Source organism: Mycena indigotica, assembly GCF_014461135.1.
Source record: "Mycena indigotica strain 171206Taipei chromosome Unknown Mind.scaff0011, whole genome shotgun sequence".
NCBI classification, from domain to species: domain Eukaryota; kingdom Fungi; phylum Basidiomycota; class Agaricomycetes; order Agaricales; family Mycenaceae; genus Mycena; species Mycena indigotica.
This window is the reverse complement of record NW_023503010.1, coordinates 1,440,436-1,457,838: the sequence shown is the minus strand read 5'-3', so window position 1 is coordinate 1,457,838 and position 17,403 is coordinate 1,440,436. Positions and strand designations below refer to the sequence as shown.

Genomic DNA, 17,403 nt, shown 5'->3' with positions numbered 1-17,403 from the left:
CCCGCTCCGGATCTGCGCCTCCTATTTCCCCGCAAAATTTTCGAGGGACTTTCGCGGAGTTCCGTGAACAAGGTGGATTTGACTCCATTGCCCTACCACCGCCTCCTGTCGCCTGGACGCAGGCCCCTACCAAGCAACTCTCTCCTTTGCCGGAGATCTCGGAGGTGCCAAAGCGAAGAGGCCCTTTCACCAAGGAGCAACACAGCATCATTGACGGCGCTGTACAGGACGTCATCGATGTGCTGGAGAACGCTGCTGAAAAAGCTGGCCTCAGCGCAGACCGTATGCAAGAGTTGGTCTTTGGCAGAATGACCGATACTCCCTCGCGCTCAACAAACAAATGGAATCTCTACCAATCTTTCTTCGCTGATGGCGAACACCTCATGGACGAGATGAAGCGCATCCAACCCGACTTCTCACTTGATTCGTTGCCTGTTGACTCCGACAACGATCGAATCATCAGTCGTGATGTAGTGAAGCGCCTACCGAGCCTTCCTCGCCTACCATGGGGACGAGATGGCGTTGAAAATTCTGCAGAAGCATGACGCCCTGAACTCGCTTGGGCAGGAAACTCATCAGGGACGAAGGGCGGCATTTAATCGTATCTTGATCGATTGGCAGCGGAGGGTTAGTACTTACCATTGCTTTTGCTCTCATCACTTATGCTTACTAGGTGGACAATCTTGAACGCGCAAAACTATGAAGCATTGGTCGTTGTCCTAGGGCCCCGGCCATGAAGACAAGGACTTGTCTTTTCTTTGTACCACCAACGGAATTGGCTCGGTTAGTATCTGTCCCGCTTCTTTAAATCACTTGCTGACATACAAATTTAGTTCACAGATGTCCTTGACTGCGATAGAGATGACTTCGTGGGCTTGATGCAGGCCATTGCATAGTGCGTAACTTCTATTCTATTCGGAATCTTTGTGTTAAATGACCTTTCATTAGCAAAAGTGCAGTACAACCTATTTCAGAGGCATTCCGTGCTGCGTTGGGAGCACAGGCATCGTCGGGCCAAGGTCAATCTGGTGCTCGCAAAGCAAAAGATGCCTTCGCCCGACAACCGCCTCCGGCCACCACCGGCCTACAACCGCCGCCGGCCACCGCTGTCCCGCAACCGCCGCCGGCCACCGCCGGCCCGCAACCGCCTCCGGCCGCCCCAGAAGTGCCTACGACCACCCTACAGGTGCCGCCGCCAGAGGATTCCAAGGTGGTTAAGGGCAAGGGCAAGAGAAAGAAGGTGACGGAGACCGAAATAGCAATCCGGGAAGTCAAGCAAAGGTTTTCCAAGTGCAGCATTGAAGACGTCGGAATCGACATATTCACGCGCCTTGGCAACAACCACTTCTCTTGGACCACGCTTCCTCGGAACCTCTTCCCAGCTGGGTACCGCCTCGTCAACTATCCCACTGGCGCTCAGTTGCCGGTCGAATGTGACTCGAGTAAGGCAATCGGTTCATTGCGAAAAATCGACTGCGAAGCTTTCAATGCCGGCATGGATGAGCGCAGGCCCGGCCTCCCCCTTCACCGGATTCCACGTCGAGAAAATGCCAGGACCATTGAAACCTGGTCAGTTATTTCTTTTATATTAAGTTCTCATTCTAATAATCCTTTTAGACTCCGTGGTAATAGTTCGACACGACTTCTCCCACCCCCCGCCTCCGAACGCCACCGAGGAGCAGCTCAAGGTCCACTACCTAACATCGCGCAACATCCCTCTGGAGCATGTCAATGGGAAGGGAGAGGTTTGGCGAATGCCTTACGACCTCATCGCCAACCCCGTGCTCGAAACTCCGTCTTCGGCCAACCCCGTGCCGGGTGCTGAGAAGGTCAATTTGGAGGAGAAGAAGAAGGATGGTGGTAAGAAGGGGAAGGGAAAGGCGACAAAGCGTCGGGCTCCGGCCCAACCTAACAAGGCTCGCAAGCGGCGGGGATGTCAACGCCGGAGGAGGACGCCGAGTCCTCGGCAGACAATAGCGAAGACGAAGACAGCGAGGAGGAAGAGGAGGAGACCGTTCGCTCGGCCGCCCAAGTTGGGGGAGCTCCGCAGCGTCGGACTCGCTCTACCACTGCGGCGCCAGCTGCGGCGCCAGCTGTGGCGCCAGCTGCTCCGAGACGACTCAAGCCGGTAGCCACCAGGCCGGCAGCTTCTAAACCGGTCGCCGCCAAACCAGTCGTTGCCAAGAAGAATAAGGAGTCGGACAGCGACTCTGGGGACGATCAGGGAACTCCCTCACCGCCAATGAGGTCCAGACCCAAGCCCAAGCCACTCTTCATGGCTAAGTCGCCGAATACGGATGCCGCGCCAGCCAAGAAGCGCACGCGAGATCCTGACCCAGAAACACCCGACTCGGCCAAACGGCCTCGCTTGTTCTTGGACGCAGTGGAAATCCCATCGGCTCCAAGTCGACCTACGGCTGCCTCCCAACGGCCCAATCCACAGCCTACGGTTGCCGCTCCAGCCCCAGTCGCGGGGTCAAATAGAGGACCGGGAACGATTGCGGGGGTCGAGCAAAGGACCGGGAACGATTGCGGGGGTCGAGCAAAGGGCCGGGAACAATTTCGGGGTCGAGCAAAGGGCCGGGAACAATTGCGGGGGTCGAGCAGAGGGCCGGGAACAATTGCGGGGGTCGAGCAGAGGGCCGGGAACGATTGCGGGGTCGAGCAGAGCGGGAACGCTTGCGGGAACTTCGACTGCATTAAACGCTGGCCCCCCGCCACATGCGCCGAAGGTAGACCCAGTGTCGTCAAAAGTAGGCCCCCCGACAAAGGCAACGTCGGGCGAAAGTAGGCCCCCCGACACAGGCAACGTCGGCGAAAGTAGGCCCCCCAAAGAAAGCAAGCACGACTGCAAGTGCTTCTGCAGGTGGTGTCGTTGACCCAGTGCCTCCTCAATCGACAACTTCTACTGCTTTTGGTACCCGGATGCTCCCCATGGACTCGCTCACCCAGCTTGCTGCGCGGTTCACACAGCTATCGACTGAACGGCAACAGTACTTCTTGGGGATGATGCACCCGCAACAGCATCCCGCACTCTTCAACCTGCTCAACGAAACTGGCCAGCAGAGTTTCCTGGCATTATTGGACTTCGACCAGCAGCTAGACTTTTTTGTTCGGCTCGAAAGCTCCAAATGAGGATGTGCTGAGGAGACGCGCTGGAGAAGGATGGTGAGAAGTGTTGCACAGGAGTTCTTGCTGTTTTTTTTGCTTTTTTTGCTTTTTTTGTGTCATCTGTGCCCACCTTCGTTGCCCTCCACTGCCGCTGTAGCCTATCGCACGAACCTCACGAACATTCTGTACATTTATGACGACTTGCTGTATTAGACACACTAAGAATGACTGTTTCATGTGTCTTGAATCGTTATGGGATGAAGGGCAAATAGATATAAAATGCAGCTGGAGGTTGCGCCTCCCTCGCCTCTGAGGACCTCTTAGGTGATTCATTCACATACAGAATAATGTACCTAAATGGTCTGTACGTAAGCTAATGAGAAGGTCACCTAGGTGGCGGCATCCAACGGTTGTATCTCCTTCCAATCACGAGACACACCTGGGAGCTACATCAGGCACTCCGGCTACCAACTCTATGTCAATGCTAACGACGGCTCGAAGTTGTTTGCTGAAGATGCGACGTGGTGCCCCGCAGCCGGCATTAACGGTCAAGGCAATTCGATTCGTTCATGGAGCTATCCAGCCCACTGGTGGCGCCACTATAATGGCATTATGTACGCCGCAAGCAACGGGGGCCCTGCCGAGTTCGATGCCCCAGCGGTGTTTAACAATGACACAACATGGATTATCACTGCTGGACTTGGATAGTAGATCTAGCATGCAGATGTATCTTGTACCAAAATCCCCGAGTACGAAGCACGTATTGTGCGCTTCCAATGGACTCACTTTTTATCTGAATGTTCACTAGCAGACTCAGCCTAGGGGCGACCAGCAGATGAGTTATGATCTAAAGTTGACGAAAAGTATGGGTTGTGCACATGGATGGACACGACACAAAGTTTATAGGTTAGCCTGTTAGAGACGGCAACGCCGACATGAGTCCATGTGACTGATAGCCAAGGAAGTGTGACGTTGTCCTCCTCGAAACAACCATGACGTCGCCAGAATTGGAGGATGAAGCTTCGGATGTCCATGTTAAACGGAGAAGGGTCCAACGTGCCTGTGATCCCTGTCGACAGAAACGCGGTACGGGATTCCTCCGCCCGTGGTCAAGCAATCCGGCATGCGTTTAACGGATGTTCGTAGGCCCTTGTGCGTTCCGTTGTAGATTCATATGTCTCTCTATTGCTCAAGATTTGGCTCAGGCGACGGGACTCGAAGCCCCTATAAGAAATGCACGTATTGTGCAGCCAACCACCTCGATTGCACTTATTCTGGCGCCTCTGCGAAAATGGTAAAGGTCCCCTTTGACTCTAGAACGGACACTCATCTCTTGTCAGAAAGGAAAGAGGTATCATCGTAAACATCTGCCCATCTCACTCTTACCAAGGATCTGCAGCTATACAGAAGCGCTAGAGGAAAGACTAACCGCAATGCAAACGCTATTGGACAAGGTTCGCAGAGCAAAAAATCAGTCCTGTATGCTTATCTCGTTGCCATTCAGTATCAAACAACAAGTGATATACATGTCAAATTCGAGGCTCTTTGGGACTGACTCAAGCCTAGGCAGCCACACTGGCAAGCAAAAGCCAACACCCATTCCTCCCCGAATCGGGCTTGAATTCGCGTCTATGAGCATCCGTTTTGCTCGCGATGCTGAACGTAGCAATCAATCGGCTGAACCCGCGGAGATCACTATGTCTGACCAACTAATGGAGTGGATGGGCGAAGCAAATTACCCTCCGGGATCAACCTGGAATGTGTGTCGGAGTCAATTCCTTGGCGAATCGAGCGGACAAAAGGTTATCAGCACCACCCTGGACATGCGCAACGACAACACGCTGCATGAATCTTCGGTGGTCTTAGTTCCAAACGATTTAACTCCTCAGCCCTCTTTTGCTTGGCGAAAAAGTGGCTATTGGCACACCAAACCATGGAGTGTCATTCCGTCGACAGCAGCAACAAACGGCGTGTCCTCGTATAATTTTCCTCCTTCCACCCTCCTTTCCTCCCTCGTCGCCTTATATTTTACCCACATGAACGTCTACATTCCCCTTCTACATCGACCGATTTTCGAAAAGCTCATCGCTGCCAAGATCCATGAAGTCGATTCCAAGTTTGCGGAGACCGTGCTTCTAGTCTGCGCCATCGGAGCGCGTTATTCAAATGATCCGGAGGTTTTGCTGGACGCGCGCATCGATGGTCGCGATGACGAGCGCCAGAAACAACTCTCCAGTGGCTGGAAATACTTCGTTCAGGTTCCTTTGGGTCTAGATAGCCTCTACGAAACGCCAGGGCTATTTGACTTGCAACGTTATTGCGTAGGTTTCGTTTGGATTCCGTGGTAAATGCGCTGAGTATATGCTATAGCTTGCCATCCAATTTCTCGAAGGATGGGAAACGGAGAGTACTTGGGCCCTCATCGGGATCGGCATACGCATCGCCCAAGGAGTTGGAGCACATCGGCGTCAAACCTCCGGTCCGCATACCGTGGAGGCAGAACTCTGGCGACGGGCTTTCTGGACACTTGTGTACTATGACCGTACCATCAGCTGCGCCCTTGGACGGCCTGCGGGATTACTATACGACGAGTTGGTTCTATGATTCCTTCTTCCTTGTCTGATCTAATTACAGCTTTGATTTGCAACTCCCAAGTGAGGTCGACGATCTGTATTGGAAAAGCAAGCAGCCCTCCGAGGTTCCTTCACGAGTCGTTTTCTTCAATGCCTTGATGAAATTAACCCATATTCTCGCATGGGTTCTGCGCTTTCTCGTTGCGTTCTTTTCATGATGAATGGACAGTGATATGACTATCTGTAGTACTCTCTCGACAAGAAAAATGCGCTCTATGAGGCAGGCAGCGAACAATGGAAGGAGGATTTGGTCGTTGAATTGGATTCAGCGCTCAATGAATGGGTCGATGCCATTCCGGAACATTGTAGGTTTCTTGCGAACCCTAGGGTCCCACCAACCTGAATCTACAGTGCGATGGGATTTGTCACAACCTCCTGAAGATTCTATATTTTTTCAGCAATCCGCTGTTCTTTATTCCTCTTATTACCAGGTCCAAATCACCATACACCGTTCATTCATCACCCGACAAGACGTCGGCGGCGACTTGGTTGGTGTTATCACAACTCTCCAATGTAGTTTGACCATTCTTTCACACAGCAGCGTCTTCCGTCGTTGGCTATATGTACTGCTGCTGCGCGTTCATCTGTCCGAATTGCCGAAGCCTGGATACAACGGTATCCCAAGAACGACCGCACGAGCCCGCCGCCAGCACTCTTAGTCTACCCTGTTGCAACCGCTGCAATCATTCTTTTATTAAGCAGTTGGCAGAAACATGTAACCGCCAATGAAGGGGTCAGAAAACAGGTCGACATATGTCTAGAGGTGATAACCGTCTGCGAATTGCGGTGGGTTTCTTTCGTCAGGACATTTTTGTCGATGCGCTGACGCCTATATAGATGGAGGAGCGCTGGAATTCTCCGAGACATTTTGAATGGTTTAGCGAATCACAGTATGATGGCAACCGACGCTCAAGGATTCTTGGATCCACTTCTGGGCAATAACAGGATCAGTGATTTTGGCATCCCGACAGAGCAGCTGCAGCGCCTTGTGCATGCGCCAACCGGTTTTGGGCACGTTTTCTGCATCAATCGAGGGCGAGCCCCGACTGACTGTTGTTCCATAGCGCACATGAGTGGTCGACTTACTTCAGGGGAGGCGTTCGATCGGATGGAAACCTCGCAGGATGAAGTAGGACTGGTCAGATAACCCATTTATAGTAATGACACGCGTCATGATACCGAATATTTTTTGGCTGCTATAAATACTGAGACCCGCGTTGTGACCAGCACTGTTCGTCTTTTCCTCGTACCAACACCTTTCTCACCTGAACAACACGATGACCACCTCGCCCAGCCAAGCGAATGGCAATATGCACAGCGTCAAAGGAACTGTTGTTGAGAACGTCGGTTTGGATCGCGTCGCGCCTCGACTCGCGTATATTGACCTCGTCGTAGATTGGCAATCTGACTGGCAGCGACAGCCTGAAGAAAGACGGAAAGCAGGAGCACGCGCAGGTGCGCTTGTCATTACTCACACTTTGCCAGTTTTCCATTCATCGTTCGGACAGGGCGAGGCAGAGGTTAAGGCAGCGCAGACCAAAGGCTACGTTGAGGGGATGATGGAGCGCGTTCAGGGCACCGTAGACTCGGTCCTCGGAGCCGTCAAGGGCGACAAGACGCAACAAGCCAGTGGTGAGTGTTGTCCAACTGGTCGGCATTACCACTGACAATGTTTGTAGGCGATGTTCAAGACGCGGCTGGCGAAGCCAAGATGGAGGCAAACAAGCCTATGTAGTCGTTGAAGCAGCATATGTGTATCGAAGAGGCAGATAGCTTTAATAGTAATGTTGCCAGTGGCTCGCGTTCAGTTTCTGCCTGCCTGTTGAAATACCAGGCGGGTGCTTCTAGCGAGGTGCGCCCCTACAACCCAGGGAATGTTGATCCGCATTGAGGCTTAGGCCCAAGATAGTAACTCACATCTCAATTCGAGTCTCAATACATATTCCACTGGCAAACCACCTCTTGACGTTACAACTTGCCAGTTGGCATTTCCTTTGACCTAGAATACTTATTATACAAGTTCTTGGGACACACAAACGCCTTGCAAACGCCAGACAACTCACCAGCAACCACATCTACAAGTGAGCGAGTCCATGACTACTGACAGCTGTCCAGAAAAGAAGCATCCAGGCCACGATCGAAGGCTGCGACGACGATTCTGCGCGGGAAGGACGTAAAATTCGAGGCGGGGGAAGGCCGGGGTCGGATGGCATGTTTGCGGTTCCCTGTCCAATCCATGGCCGACGTCTCTTCATTTCTAAGTTTGAATGGATGTGGCATAGGGCATGTTTACATGACTTCTTTCCCGATATTACGAGCAAGGTCGCTATAAACCACCGAAGAAGGAACGAGGCAGAGTTGCTGACAAGTCGCCTGTTAGATTTGGATTTGAACAGTGTACGTCGATAAGTATTTATTTCCTCTTGAAGCAACGAGCTTTCTTTGACCTTCTGTTCGGCCCACTTGATGGCTAGGCTCATTCGATGGCCAGGCACAATTCTGATGTTCCGCAAACTTGAATTCAAGGGCAAATATGGATGGTTTTCAGGCTTCAGCCTCTATGTCAGGCTTCAGCCTCAGGCTCTATGTCACAATATGCCAAGTCCACACGCATTGCGTAGGTGCACGTCATGTGCGGAGGTTGGCTTCCACTCACTGCCGTCCGTGTTGCAAGTTGCGCCATCAGTTGGAGTAGCCACGTACCTGCTCACCTATACCCTCCAACAGGTTATGAGTCCGCTAGTGTCTCGGTACTCGGGATCGTAGCTTTAAGTGGAAGCCTTTTGGCGTTCTACAGGAATGCGTCGTGCATATAGGTCCGAATGATTGCCAGGCATTCGGTTACTGTGGTAAGTGGTGGGGGAGCTTCAAGTGTGCTGGAAAAGGTCCGATGAGGAATGCTGTTGGGAGGGTCACCGTGACGCCGGTTTCAAAACACAACACAACCGTATCAGACAACATCGTTTTGATTGCCACGTGCAATTCAATTTTTGCGCTAAGTACTTCGGATACCACTCTACTTATGTGGTTATTGCTTAGCACTTAGACCACGTATGCAACTCTCCCATTTCGAAGGCCAGGATCCCGTGAAACGCAGCCGGCACGGCTGCCCGCAAAATGGGCTCGATGAAACTCCGGAGCCGCGGCAAATCGTTCGCGTTCGCGTCCGCTTTATACAGGTTGCCCTTCCCCTCGACAAGGAACCTCAGTTTTCTCAAAGACGATAGAATCCTGTGCGACTTCAATACTTGGAATAGGTGCGAGACCTGTTCCAATTGAGCCTGGGGCGACGTCGCATCTGGCGTCACCGGCCGCACCGCCAGAATGAGCGTGTCGAGCGGAGAGGTTAATTGGAGCAGAAGCTTCTCGACAAACGGCTCGAAGCCGACGACATAGCTTCCGTTGGAGGTATGGTAATGGAGAGCGGAGCGAAGTTCGAGAGTGTGCAACGCAGTGAGCCCCACTAGGCTGAGGGCCCCGTCGTTCATGACGGCTTGAGAAAGTATTGTGAATATCCATCCATCGCGGGCAGAGAAAGCATCGACGTACGCGTAGCCGCGTGGTTCTCCGGTTGGATGCACAGAGACTCAAGTTGTCGCCCGATAGTATGGAGATATCGAGAAGAAAGCTCCATATTCGTCTGGTGCTTGTACGCGCTCAGATGTAGATGGCGAGGGTATACTGTGTGGGAAATAGTATCCCAGAAGCCCGTCATGTAGACATTGAGGTATAAGAAGTCCAATCGCAAAGACATCGTCATCAACGGGACTGGTTGCAGGACGGTATTATCTGACGCACTGGACCACTGCACTTCATTCCACGCGAGAGTGCGTAGAAGAGGTAAATTCTGAAAAGAGCGAAGCACATTCTCTTCAGAGATGAATCGAACACGGTGGAGTTCTAGTTTGTGCAGTTGGGGGAAGCAAGGGATGTCGGAAGGGAGCACACAATGGTCAATGACCATTGAGCGCAGCGAGACAAATTGGGATAGCAGTAGCTCGTGGGTATAGCGGGCGTATGCTAGATGGAGAGTGCGTAGGTGGGGCGCTAGTGAGGACGTCGCTGCGATATTTCGAAACTGGAATTCGCTGCCTCTACGAAATACGAGCCGGAGATGGCTGCGGGCGATAGGAAGCCAGTCAGAGCATGTCAGGCTCGCGGAAAGCAAGCTTGAGTTGTCGAGATCGCAGAGAATAAGATCCACAAGCTCGCTGGGGATACTGGTCATGGTCAAAACGATTCTCACGGGGTAACATCAATCAGCTAAGTAAGCTTTCCGCAACTCTGCAAGGTCCACTGAAGTAATTAAAGTATGTATGAGTACAAAGAACAAGTCAATTGACTCAAGGTATAAGGTCTATGTGCGAAGTCAGCACGGGTATGAATGATACCGTTTTGTGTATGTCCAAGTTCGTATCAAAACAAGTCTTGCCCCTCTGCCCTGCATCAATCCCTCTCCAAAAAAGGCGAATCCGGCTCCATCATACCCATCGCAGCATGCCAAAACCACCCATTCTCGGGGTTTCTGAACCACCCTGGCCGTGCAGGATGCGTTTCAGTAAATCCTCGCGGCACGGATGCAGCAGAGCTCGGGTTCAGCATTGCCTGTGAGGAAGAGCCTGAGTATCCGTTCAAATGGGCGTCAGGAGTGAGATATGGGAGCTGGAAGGAAGACTGGCGCCGATCGAGCCAGCTTTGCGGTGGATTCGGGCTCGTGGCGCGACTTGAAGAGGAGGACGACGACGACAGCTGTGTGGTGGTGCTCCACGCGGGCGAGGCTGGCGGTTGGGGATATTCGCGGTCTGTGCCTACTCTTCCAATGGCATTCCGAGTCGAGGGTGTGGTGTTGATTGGGGCACTTGGTCGCGGGTGTTCTGCAACAGGACGAACAAAACCGGTTTAAAAGCCGCGACAACTCCACATATAGACCGAAGAATACCGGAGAGAAAGCGGCGGCGATGGACCCAGTATGCCGCGATATTCTGGGAGCTCACAGGGTGCGTGATGTAGGTCCTGTCTCTATGCGCTGCGAGACATCAGAAAAACGACCAACGGGGGTGGGAGTAAAGCACCATGCATGATTTTCGTCCGATAGAACGTCATACGTATTGTCGCAGGTGCACCGACCCAGATCCAGGCATCCGCGTTTTTCCACGTGATAATTGGCGCAGTGTTGATGCGCACCCACTCGCGAGTGTTCGTTGGCTACAATTTCAAAGTTATTCGCATCAATCTATGCAAATGATGACGGTCACGAGACCCACCGTCGTTTCGCAGAGGCGCGCAATCTGGAGGGACTCCGCTTGAACGTCAACCGCGAGGACAAGACACGGGCGCTGGTCGCGCTTGGTGACGTCTACAGGGAACGTGGGCCCATTTATGGTCTCGTATGGGTCGAGACACCAGATAATGAGGCCCGGGAAGAACTCTGAGGCATTCGTGAACGGCGGAAACATTATATCGCAGTTGCTTTGTTAGTGTGAGTCCGAGTGAGATGGGTTGACTGACGAGCGGACCTCGTTTTTATCCCATGGAATTGAGACAGACGCCGACGCTGAGTCGGTGATGGCGCGACAGCTCGAGTCAGCTTGAGTCACGGCGGCGCATCATCCCCGACGCCCGCGGGAAAGTCGGGCGGCATGGAAGAAGCCACGCGTCTCAGATCTGTCGCATCAGGGGTACGCAGGTTTTTGGGCCCGCACCCCCATCATCGGCTGATCGGACAACGGCACGCTCGGCAAGAGCTGTCAAATGTCATTTTGGGATTGTCGCTTTGCTCTCCGCTTCCCATGACGCCCTCTTCGCCAGACCTCCATTGTCCGCCCAATATGACTTCCCAACAAACTTTGCCACTCTGTACAAACCACCACAAACCACCATCTCTACCCCGTCTCATGATCATTCCTGATGCCTGGTAAACCGAAGGACCGCACCCTGCCGCCAAATGGCATTCCCCGACTCACTGCCGCCGACATCAATCGCAAACTACCCAAAAATAAAATGTTTGTCTCTGATGCTGGAGCGGCGGCGATAGTGGCCAAGAGCCACCTAGTATTCGACTTAGTCTATGACCACACCGCCAACCCGTCAGCCCAGGTCGATGCCATCTCACATCTCGCCCGCTACAATGTCCACCATGATCCTGACGGTCCTTGTCCGACAGGGCATTGGTCCATTGCCTGGTCAAACCACAAGGACCGCAGTAGCCCTCCCGCCATATGGAGCATCAAGTACATTCTTATGGTCTGGTGTGTTGTCTTTACATGCTCTGCACAGCTCTCTTGCTTATTCTCCTTCTCAGCACTTGTGGCTATGACCACACAAAACGAAACAGCAAGAATCGAACGGCGGCGTTCCCGCTGACGGACTGCCCTGCCCATCTCGAGATTACGGTGCATCCACCGACCGGCGCCATTCTCCGTGTCCGTGGGCTCGCCGAGCATAACGCCGCCTGCGACTCGGCGATGCTGGAGCATCGGCCTCACCAGCCAGTCGCGGCCATTGTCTACCGGACGGCGCTCGAGCCACTCAGTAGTGTAGCCCTTGTTTTTTTATCTGGATTTATTTATGTTTTTATTTTAAAAAAACTTGAATTTATTTATGGATTTTTCTCTCTGTTTCTTGCGCCACCCATCCCGCCTCCCGCCTCCCGCCTCCCGCCTCCCGCCTCCCGCCTCCCGCCTCCCGCCTCCCACCTCCCGCCTCCCACCTCTCGCCTCCCACCTCCCGGCCTCACGGTGACGCCGAGCCACTCTCACACACACTCCGGAGGCTGAATGACAGCGTGGAGGGAACCCAGTCAAAGCTTGGTCAAAGCACTCGCCGGCCGGGCAGCCGAGACATGCCGTGACATGATGGGGGTGCAGGCCAGAACGCCGGGTACGCATCAGAGAAGAGGCGGCGTTTCTCATATTGATGGCGGGAAAGGCGGACATGCGTATGCAAATTCGAAGTCGAGGTTGTCCTCTTGACGTGTCTACCTCGTGATGTTGAATATATAGGCAAGTTTGAGTGAGATACGAGCGGAATGATGGGAAAAAGTCATAGGGCAAAGAAAGAGTCAACTCGAAGACGGGGTATGTACATCGAAGATAAGGCACATTAGATTGCACTTCCCTCATAAAGATGCTCAACAGCAATCTTCAGACCCTTGGCTTTGAGCTGTCGAACTTCTTCAACCGCATCGGTATTCTCCGACACACTTCCGCGACGAGGAGCGGTAACTGTCATGCTAAAGCTGAACGGGCTTGCACGGCCGGGGGCACGCAACGCAGACAGAAGGGCGGGATACGGCACGGCCGAGCGGAACGAGTCGACATGGAGAGACTGGAGCGAAGGGAGGAAAACCATGGCGGGCGCCTGATCATAGCCTTCTCCGACTTCTTGTTCTCCCATCTGCAGGTCACCCGCGAGCTTGTCGAACAACGCACATAAAGTGTTCTCGCCCGCATGCCGCAACTCGAGAAATCTCAAGCGCTTCATCCCTTTGCCACTGAACACTTGGCACAACCCTTCGGCAGGCAATGGCGCCAGCGCAATCGTCAGGCTCTCAAGATTTGCGCGGTCGACAAAAGCAGTGAAGGCCGAGACATCATCAGGCGTTAACGTGGGCAAAACCAGCGATTCGAGAGCAGGAAGATCACATGGTAGAAGTCGAAGAAGCGCACGAATCGGTGCTGTGGAAAGGGCGGCTGGGTGGACATTGATACTGAGGGACTTGAGGGCCGAATGCGCATATTCGCCCGTTGCATTGTCTTCCACGAGCTCCGTCCACAGCCCACCGGCAGGGGGGCAATCAATTTGCACATGCAAGTTGGTCAACAACGGTGTTGCTCGCAACACGTTCAACGAAGAGTGGATATCCGAGCATTTCACCTCCAACGACGTCAGTTGCGTCCACGGGAGTTCGATAGAGTCAGGGCATGGCGGAATCTTGTAGAGTTTGACCTCGGTCAACAACGGGGCTTGGCTGAAGCAGGTGATGGGAAGATGGGAGGATTGTCCAGATCCTGGAACAGGCACGATCCCGAGTGATAGGCGGCGGAGATGGCAGAAGCCGCTCTCTTGTCTCCTGCCATATTGGGTCATGGTGTCGAGGGAAGCCATGGTCGTTGAATGCACAAATAAATCAACGTTCGTCCACTGGTCTGCGCTCCCCGCCAACAAAGAGATGGTGTCATCCAACATTCGATGTCGGTAGTGCAAGTATAGATCAAGCGGGTGTTCTTTACTATGCGAGAGCCAGAAGGCCAGCATTGCGTGTAGGGAGCTGTCCTTAACAGGACTGTAGAGTTCGAGGGAAACGGCGCTCCATAGTGCGGGAGTTTGCAGCGCAATAGCGCGCCAACGGGCACAGATACGGGTAAAAAGAAGCGGAGAATGTCGAGAGGAGAGATTAGGGTTTGGATGTGTGTCAAGACTGTGCACGAAGATGTGAGCAATGAGCTCGACAGGGAGTGAGTGGATTGGGTGGTTGCTCATATTTGGTAGGGGAGGGAGAGTCGGGCAATCCTCGTCATCGTCTGCTGCTAACTTAAGCTCCGTCTTGTTTGTCTTGATTCGGTATCGGTGGTGTTTTCCTGCCATCGGCTAGCTTCTATTGCTTGCGGAAACAAACGGCTAAGCGAAGAACAAGACGGCGTTAGACGGCTAAGGTTAGCCTGTGCTCGTGGAAAAGGAATGGCGAGATTTCGGGTTACTAGGCTCTTCCGTCCAGCAGGCTAAATAAGGGCCAAGGCACCCATGACCACCCACACCCACACCCGGAAGCATCAGCCGCGGTATCGTATCCTTGGACTTGATGGAGGTGGGAGCAGCTTGACACCGATTCTAAGGCAAGTACGGAATTTTGAATAATGCTCAGCATCCGTTGAAGGGTGACGCACTCAAGTAGCGGGAACAGATAGTAGAGCCTGAGGAAACAGATCTGTCCTAAGCCATGCTCATCTCGTCTTCGAATCCGACCTTTCCACGCGAACTCCATGCCACGAAGCATGGCGTGAGTTGTTGTCAACATGACGTCGCAGCGTTGGCTGGGAAGCTACTTGCCTGAACAGTTTGCTGAGAACGAACACGACAGCCGAACAAGGGAAAGTAAAACGTGCTTACGCTAAATGAACTCACAGAGGCCAGGATGCTCGTAAATGTTGCGTCGAGACGATTTGCATGTGCAGGTCGGAGGGGTTTCCGTGGACAAGAAAGCAGAGAAAAGTTTGGAGTAACGCGTGACACTGTTCTATGGGTTACTCTAGGTTACTCTCAACCTCCCGCGGCGCGCCCATATATATCTGCGGACGCGGAGGACTCTTGTACGAAGCAATTTGCCTCCAGATTTGCCCCATTTCCTAATCAAGCTCGGAAAACTTATCCGCGCAAAACCAAGAGTATACATATTCAAGAAAACCGTTCTCTTTCTGGCTTTATTTACCGTGACCAACCCGGAAATTCCAACCAATCACGATGAGAAACCTCCTCTGCATCGCTATTCCTCTCGGCCCGCGCGGAAAGTGGGGTCTACAATGTCTCAAACTCGACATACATCTTTCAAAACCACAGATCCTTCCCAGTCCGAGACGCTTTTCCCTTAAACTTCTACCCACTCTGACCTGGCCTACTCTTGCTATCCCGTGACGACCTCTTACGACTCATCCGCAACTCCAACGATGCTGGCCTTCTTTGCCCCTCTAATCGTACTCAGTACCGTTACTTGCCAGGCTCTTGCGTCACCCCGCACACCAGCGACGGTTACTGTAACTGCGACTGTCACCACGACTACCACAATATTCCGGTGCTCCTCACCTCCAGTGAGCCGGCTCGGGAGTGGCATCGGGCTACTCTCTGGTGCACTCTCAGATGTACCCAGTTCCCTCGTCGCCACCAGCACACCAGCACCTTTATCGTCTCCAACAAGCCTCGTCCCTCCTAGTAGTGCGAGCCCGGGCTTTGACATTAACACTGTTATCGGTCCGCTCTCCCAATCAAGAGTTTCCTTCTCTCATATAGGGAGGCAACTTTCTGGGCTAAGAGACTTGTTCGCACAAACAAACGATTCTCAGAAAGATATCACTACTGAGGTCCGCGTCTGATATCATCCTATTAGTGAAACCACAACCGACATACTTTCTAGGTCGCATTCATTGACCGGCTTGTACCACTGTTCAACACACTCTCCACGCAGCTCCAGAGCGCTGCTGCCGCTCTAAAAGCCAGCAAAAGTATGAGCAACTCCGACGCCATCCGTGTCCAGAGCGTGCTAAGCGCACTCAATGCTGAGCTGCAGACGCTCTCCTCGCAGATTGACAATACCGTGGTTCAAACTGGGCACCCGGGTGTCGACCTGACGTTGCTCAGCTCGGCTTTACAAACCCTCGTAGCAAGTATCTCCGTGAGTGCCAGTCGAGCTCTTCCAATGGGACCTTTCTAACTAGTATTGTCTATCACAGAGTCTATCGGCATCGTTGAATCGATCAGCTGCTCAATCAGGAGCGCTTCAGGATGGGTTTGCCGCCTTTGTGGACCAAATAAACGCCACTTTATTGCACATGTAATTGATCAATATATAATGCTCCCTGCAAATCATACTAAATTCAATTAATCCAATTTCATAAAGCCAGCTCAAGCTCTACTGTACCCAATCCTTGAAACTGGCACATTAGTTTGGGGCGCTGGAGAGATACATTCCATCGAAACTGTTTTATACTGGAGAGTCTGGTAGACTTCGGATGCAGTCGGGCGCAGTGCGGGGTCTTTTTGTCGAACTTGCACAGCTCAGCCATAGCCATGAGGGGTACCTGACACTGTTGAAAGATGTACACGTGACGCTCAATGCCGGCTATGAAGGCCTGTTTGTGAAAAAAATAATCCACAAAAATATGAACTGAGTTCTTACCACGAAATGAGCCGATTGTTGTCGCGAGAAGTCAGGGTTTCATCCAACTTGACAACTTCACACCGGATTTGGTAAAATATCCCTTGAAGTAGAAACTGTGCTAGATTCTGGTAGAATCTAGAACCAAATCAACCTATGGAGATTTGCCCAAAGTATACATTTTTGAAACTGAGAATGATTTTAGTCAAATATATACTAGTTTTAGGCAGTCTGAGATGAAAACTATCTATGGGACTGAAACTATGCCTGAAATGGTTGATATCTGTGCACATATATTTGGTCATAATATCACGCACATCAAATGTGGCGAAACTGACAGTGAAACAAAGGATTTCACTGACAGTTTCAGCACAGATGATACAAAGGAAATCAGCAGTGGAGAAATGCACATAGATTCTCTTTGTTTCTATTTACATTTCTCCACTGCTGAAACTGTAGATTTACAGTACAATGAAATCATTGTTGAAATCTCAAATTTATTCATGCCAGAAATTGTGATTAAAACTGTCAGTATATACATTGGAGAAATTGTAAGAGATATTGTATGTATATCAGTGACTTGAGGGTCAACCCTCAAGTTAACCCTCAAGTCAACCCCAAGGGTCTGATCTCCGGGTAGACCCTACAAGTTCAGTCTCCAGCTACATATTTAAATACATAATTAGCATGAATGGGATAACAACTTTGTAATGACTTTACACAAACTTTCTAATAAATGTTACCAGATTGTAGGGACCCTTAATACATGTTACTATTCAGTTTAGACCTATG

The 17,403-nt window shown here is 52.0% G+C and overlaps 7 protein-coding genes across 7 annotated transcripts; 4 read left to right on the top strand and 3 right to left on the bottom strand.

Moving 5' to 3' along the window:
- Positions 1–4,103: 4,103 nt before the first annotated feature.
- On the top strand, positions 4,104–6,872 carry MIND_01168400 (Fungal-trans domain-containing protein; the record flags this gene model as incomplete). The annotated part of the gene is made up of 13 exons (XM_037368204.1): positions 4,104–4,197; positions 4,258–4,263; positions 4,317–4,446; positions 4,502–4,565; positions 4,616–4,628; positions 4,678–5,432; positions 5,482–5,702; positions 5,746–5,884; positions 5,932–6,049; positions 6,096–6,232; positions 6,283–6,530; positions 6,582–6,755; positions 6,809–6,872. The coding sequence occupies 13 exons, from the start codon at positions 4,104–4,106 to the stop codon at positions 6,870–6,872; spliced, it is 2,163 nt and encodes a 720-aa protein (XP_037215130.1).
- A 149-nt stretch (positions 6,873–7,021) lies between these two features.
- MIND_01168300 (uncharacterized protein) lies at positions 7,022–7,479 on the top strand (the record flags this gene model as incomplete). The annotated part of the gene is made up of 4 exons (XM_037368203.1): positions 7,022–7,087; positions 7,140–7,199; positions 7,253–7,376; positions 7,424–7,479. 4 exons carry the CDS (start codon positions 7,022–7,024, stop codon positions 7,477–7,479), a joined length of 306 nt encoding a protein of 101 aa, XP_037215129.1.
- A 1,300-nt stretch (positions 7,480–8,779) lies between these two features.
- Positions 8,780–9,972, bottom strand: MIND_01168200 (uncharacterized protein; the record flags this gene model as incomplete). Its single annotated transcript, XM_037368202.1, has 2 exons — positions 8,780–9,237; positions 9,294–9,972. 2 exons carry the CDS (start codon positions 9,970–9,972, stop codon positions 8,780–8,782), a joined length of 1,137 nt encoding a protein of 378 aa, XP_037215128.1.
- A 218-nt stretch (positions 9,973–10,190) lies between these two features.
- On the bottom strand, positions 10,191–11,200 carry MIND_01168100 (uncharacterized protein; the record flags this gene model as incomplete). The annotated part of the gene is made up of 4 exons (XM_037368201.1): positions 10,191–10,618; positions 10,684–10,770; positions 10,817–10,949; positions 11,009–11,200. 4 exons carry the CDS (start codon positions 11,198–11,200, stop codon positions 10,191–10,193), a joined length of 840 nt encoding a protein of 279 aa, XP_037215127.1.
- Positions 11,201–11,651: 451 nt separating this feature from the next.
- Positions 11,652–12,520, top strand: MIND_01168000 (uncharacterized protein; the record flags this gene model as incomplete). The annotated part of the gene is made up of 2 exons (XM_037368200.1): positions 11,652–11,992; positions 12,046–12,520. The coding sequence occupies 2 exons, from the start codon at positions 11,652–11,654 to the stop codon at positions 12,518–12,520; spliced, it is 816 nt and encodes a 271-aa protein (XP_037215126.1).
- A 325-nt stretch (positions 12,521–12,845) lies between these two features.
- Positions 12,846–14,330, bottom strand: MIND_01167900 (F-box domain-containing protein; the record flags this gene model as incomplete). Its single annotated transcript, XM_037368199.1, has 1 exon — positions 12,846–14,330. The coding sequence occupies one exon, from the start codon at positions 14,328–14,330 to the stop codon at positions 12,846–12,848; it is 1,485 nt and encodes a 494-aa protein (XP_037215125.1).
- Positions 14,331–15,406: 1,076 nt separating this feature from the next.
- MIND_01167800 (uncharacterized protein) lies at positions 15,407–16,291 on the top strand (the record flags this gene model as incomplete). The annotated part of the gene is made up of 3 exons (XM_037368198.1): positions 15,407–15,817; positions 15,871–16,128; positions 16,187–16,291. The coding sequence occupies 3 exons, from the start codon at positions 15,407–15,409 to the stop codon at positions 16,289–16,291; spliced, it is 774 nt and encodes a 257-aa protein (XP_037215124.1).
- Between the last annotated feature and the right edge of the window lie 1,112 nt (positions 16,292–17,403).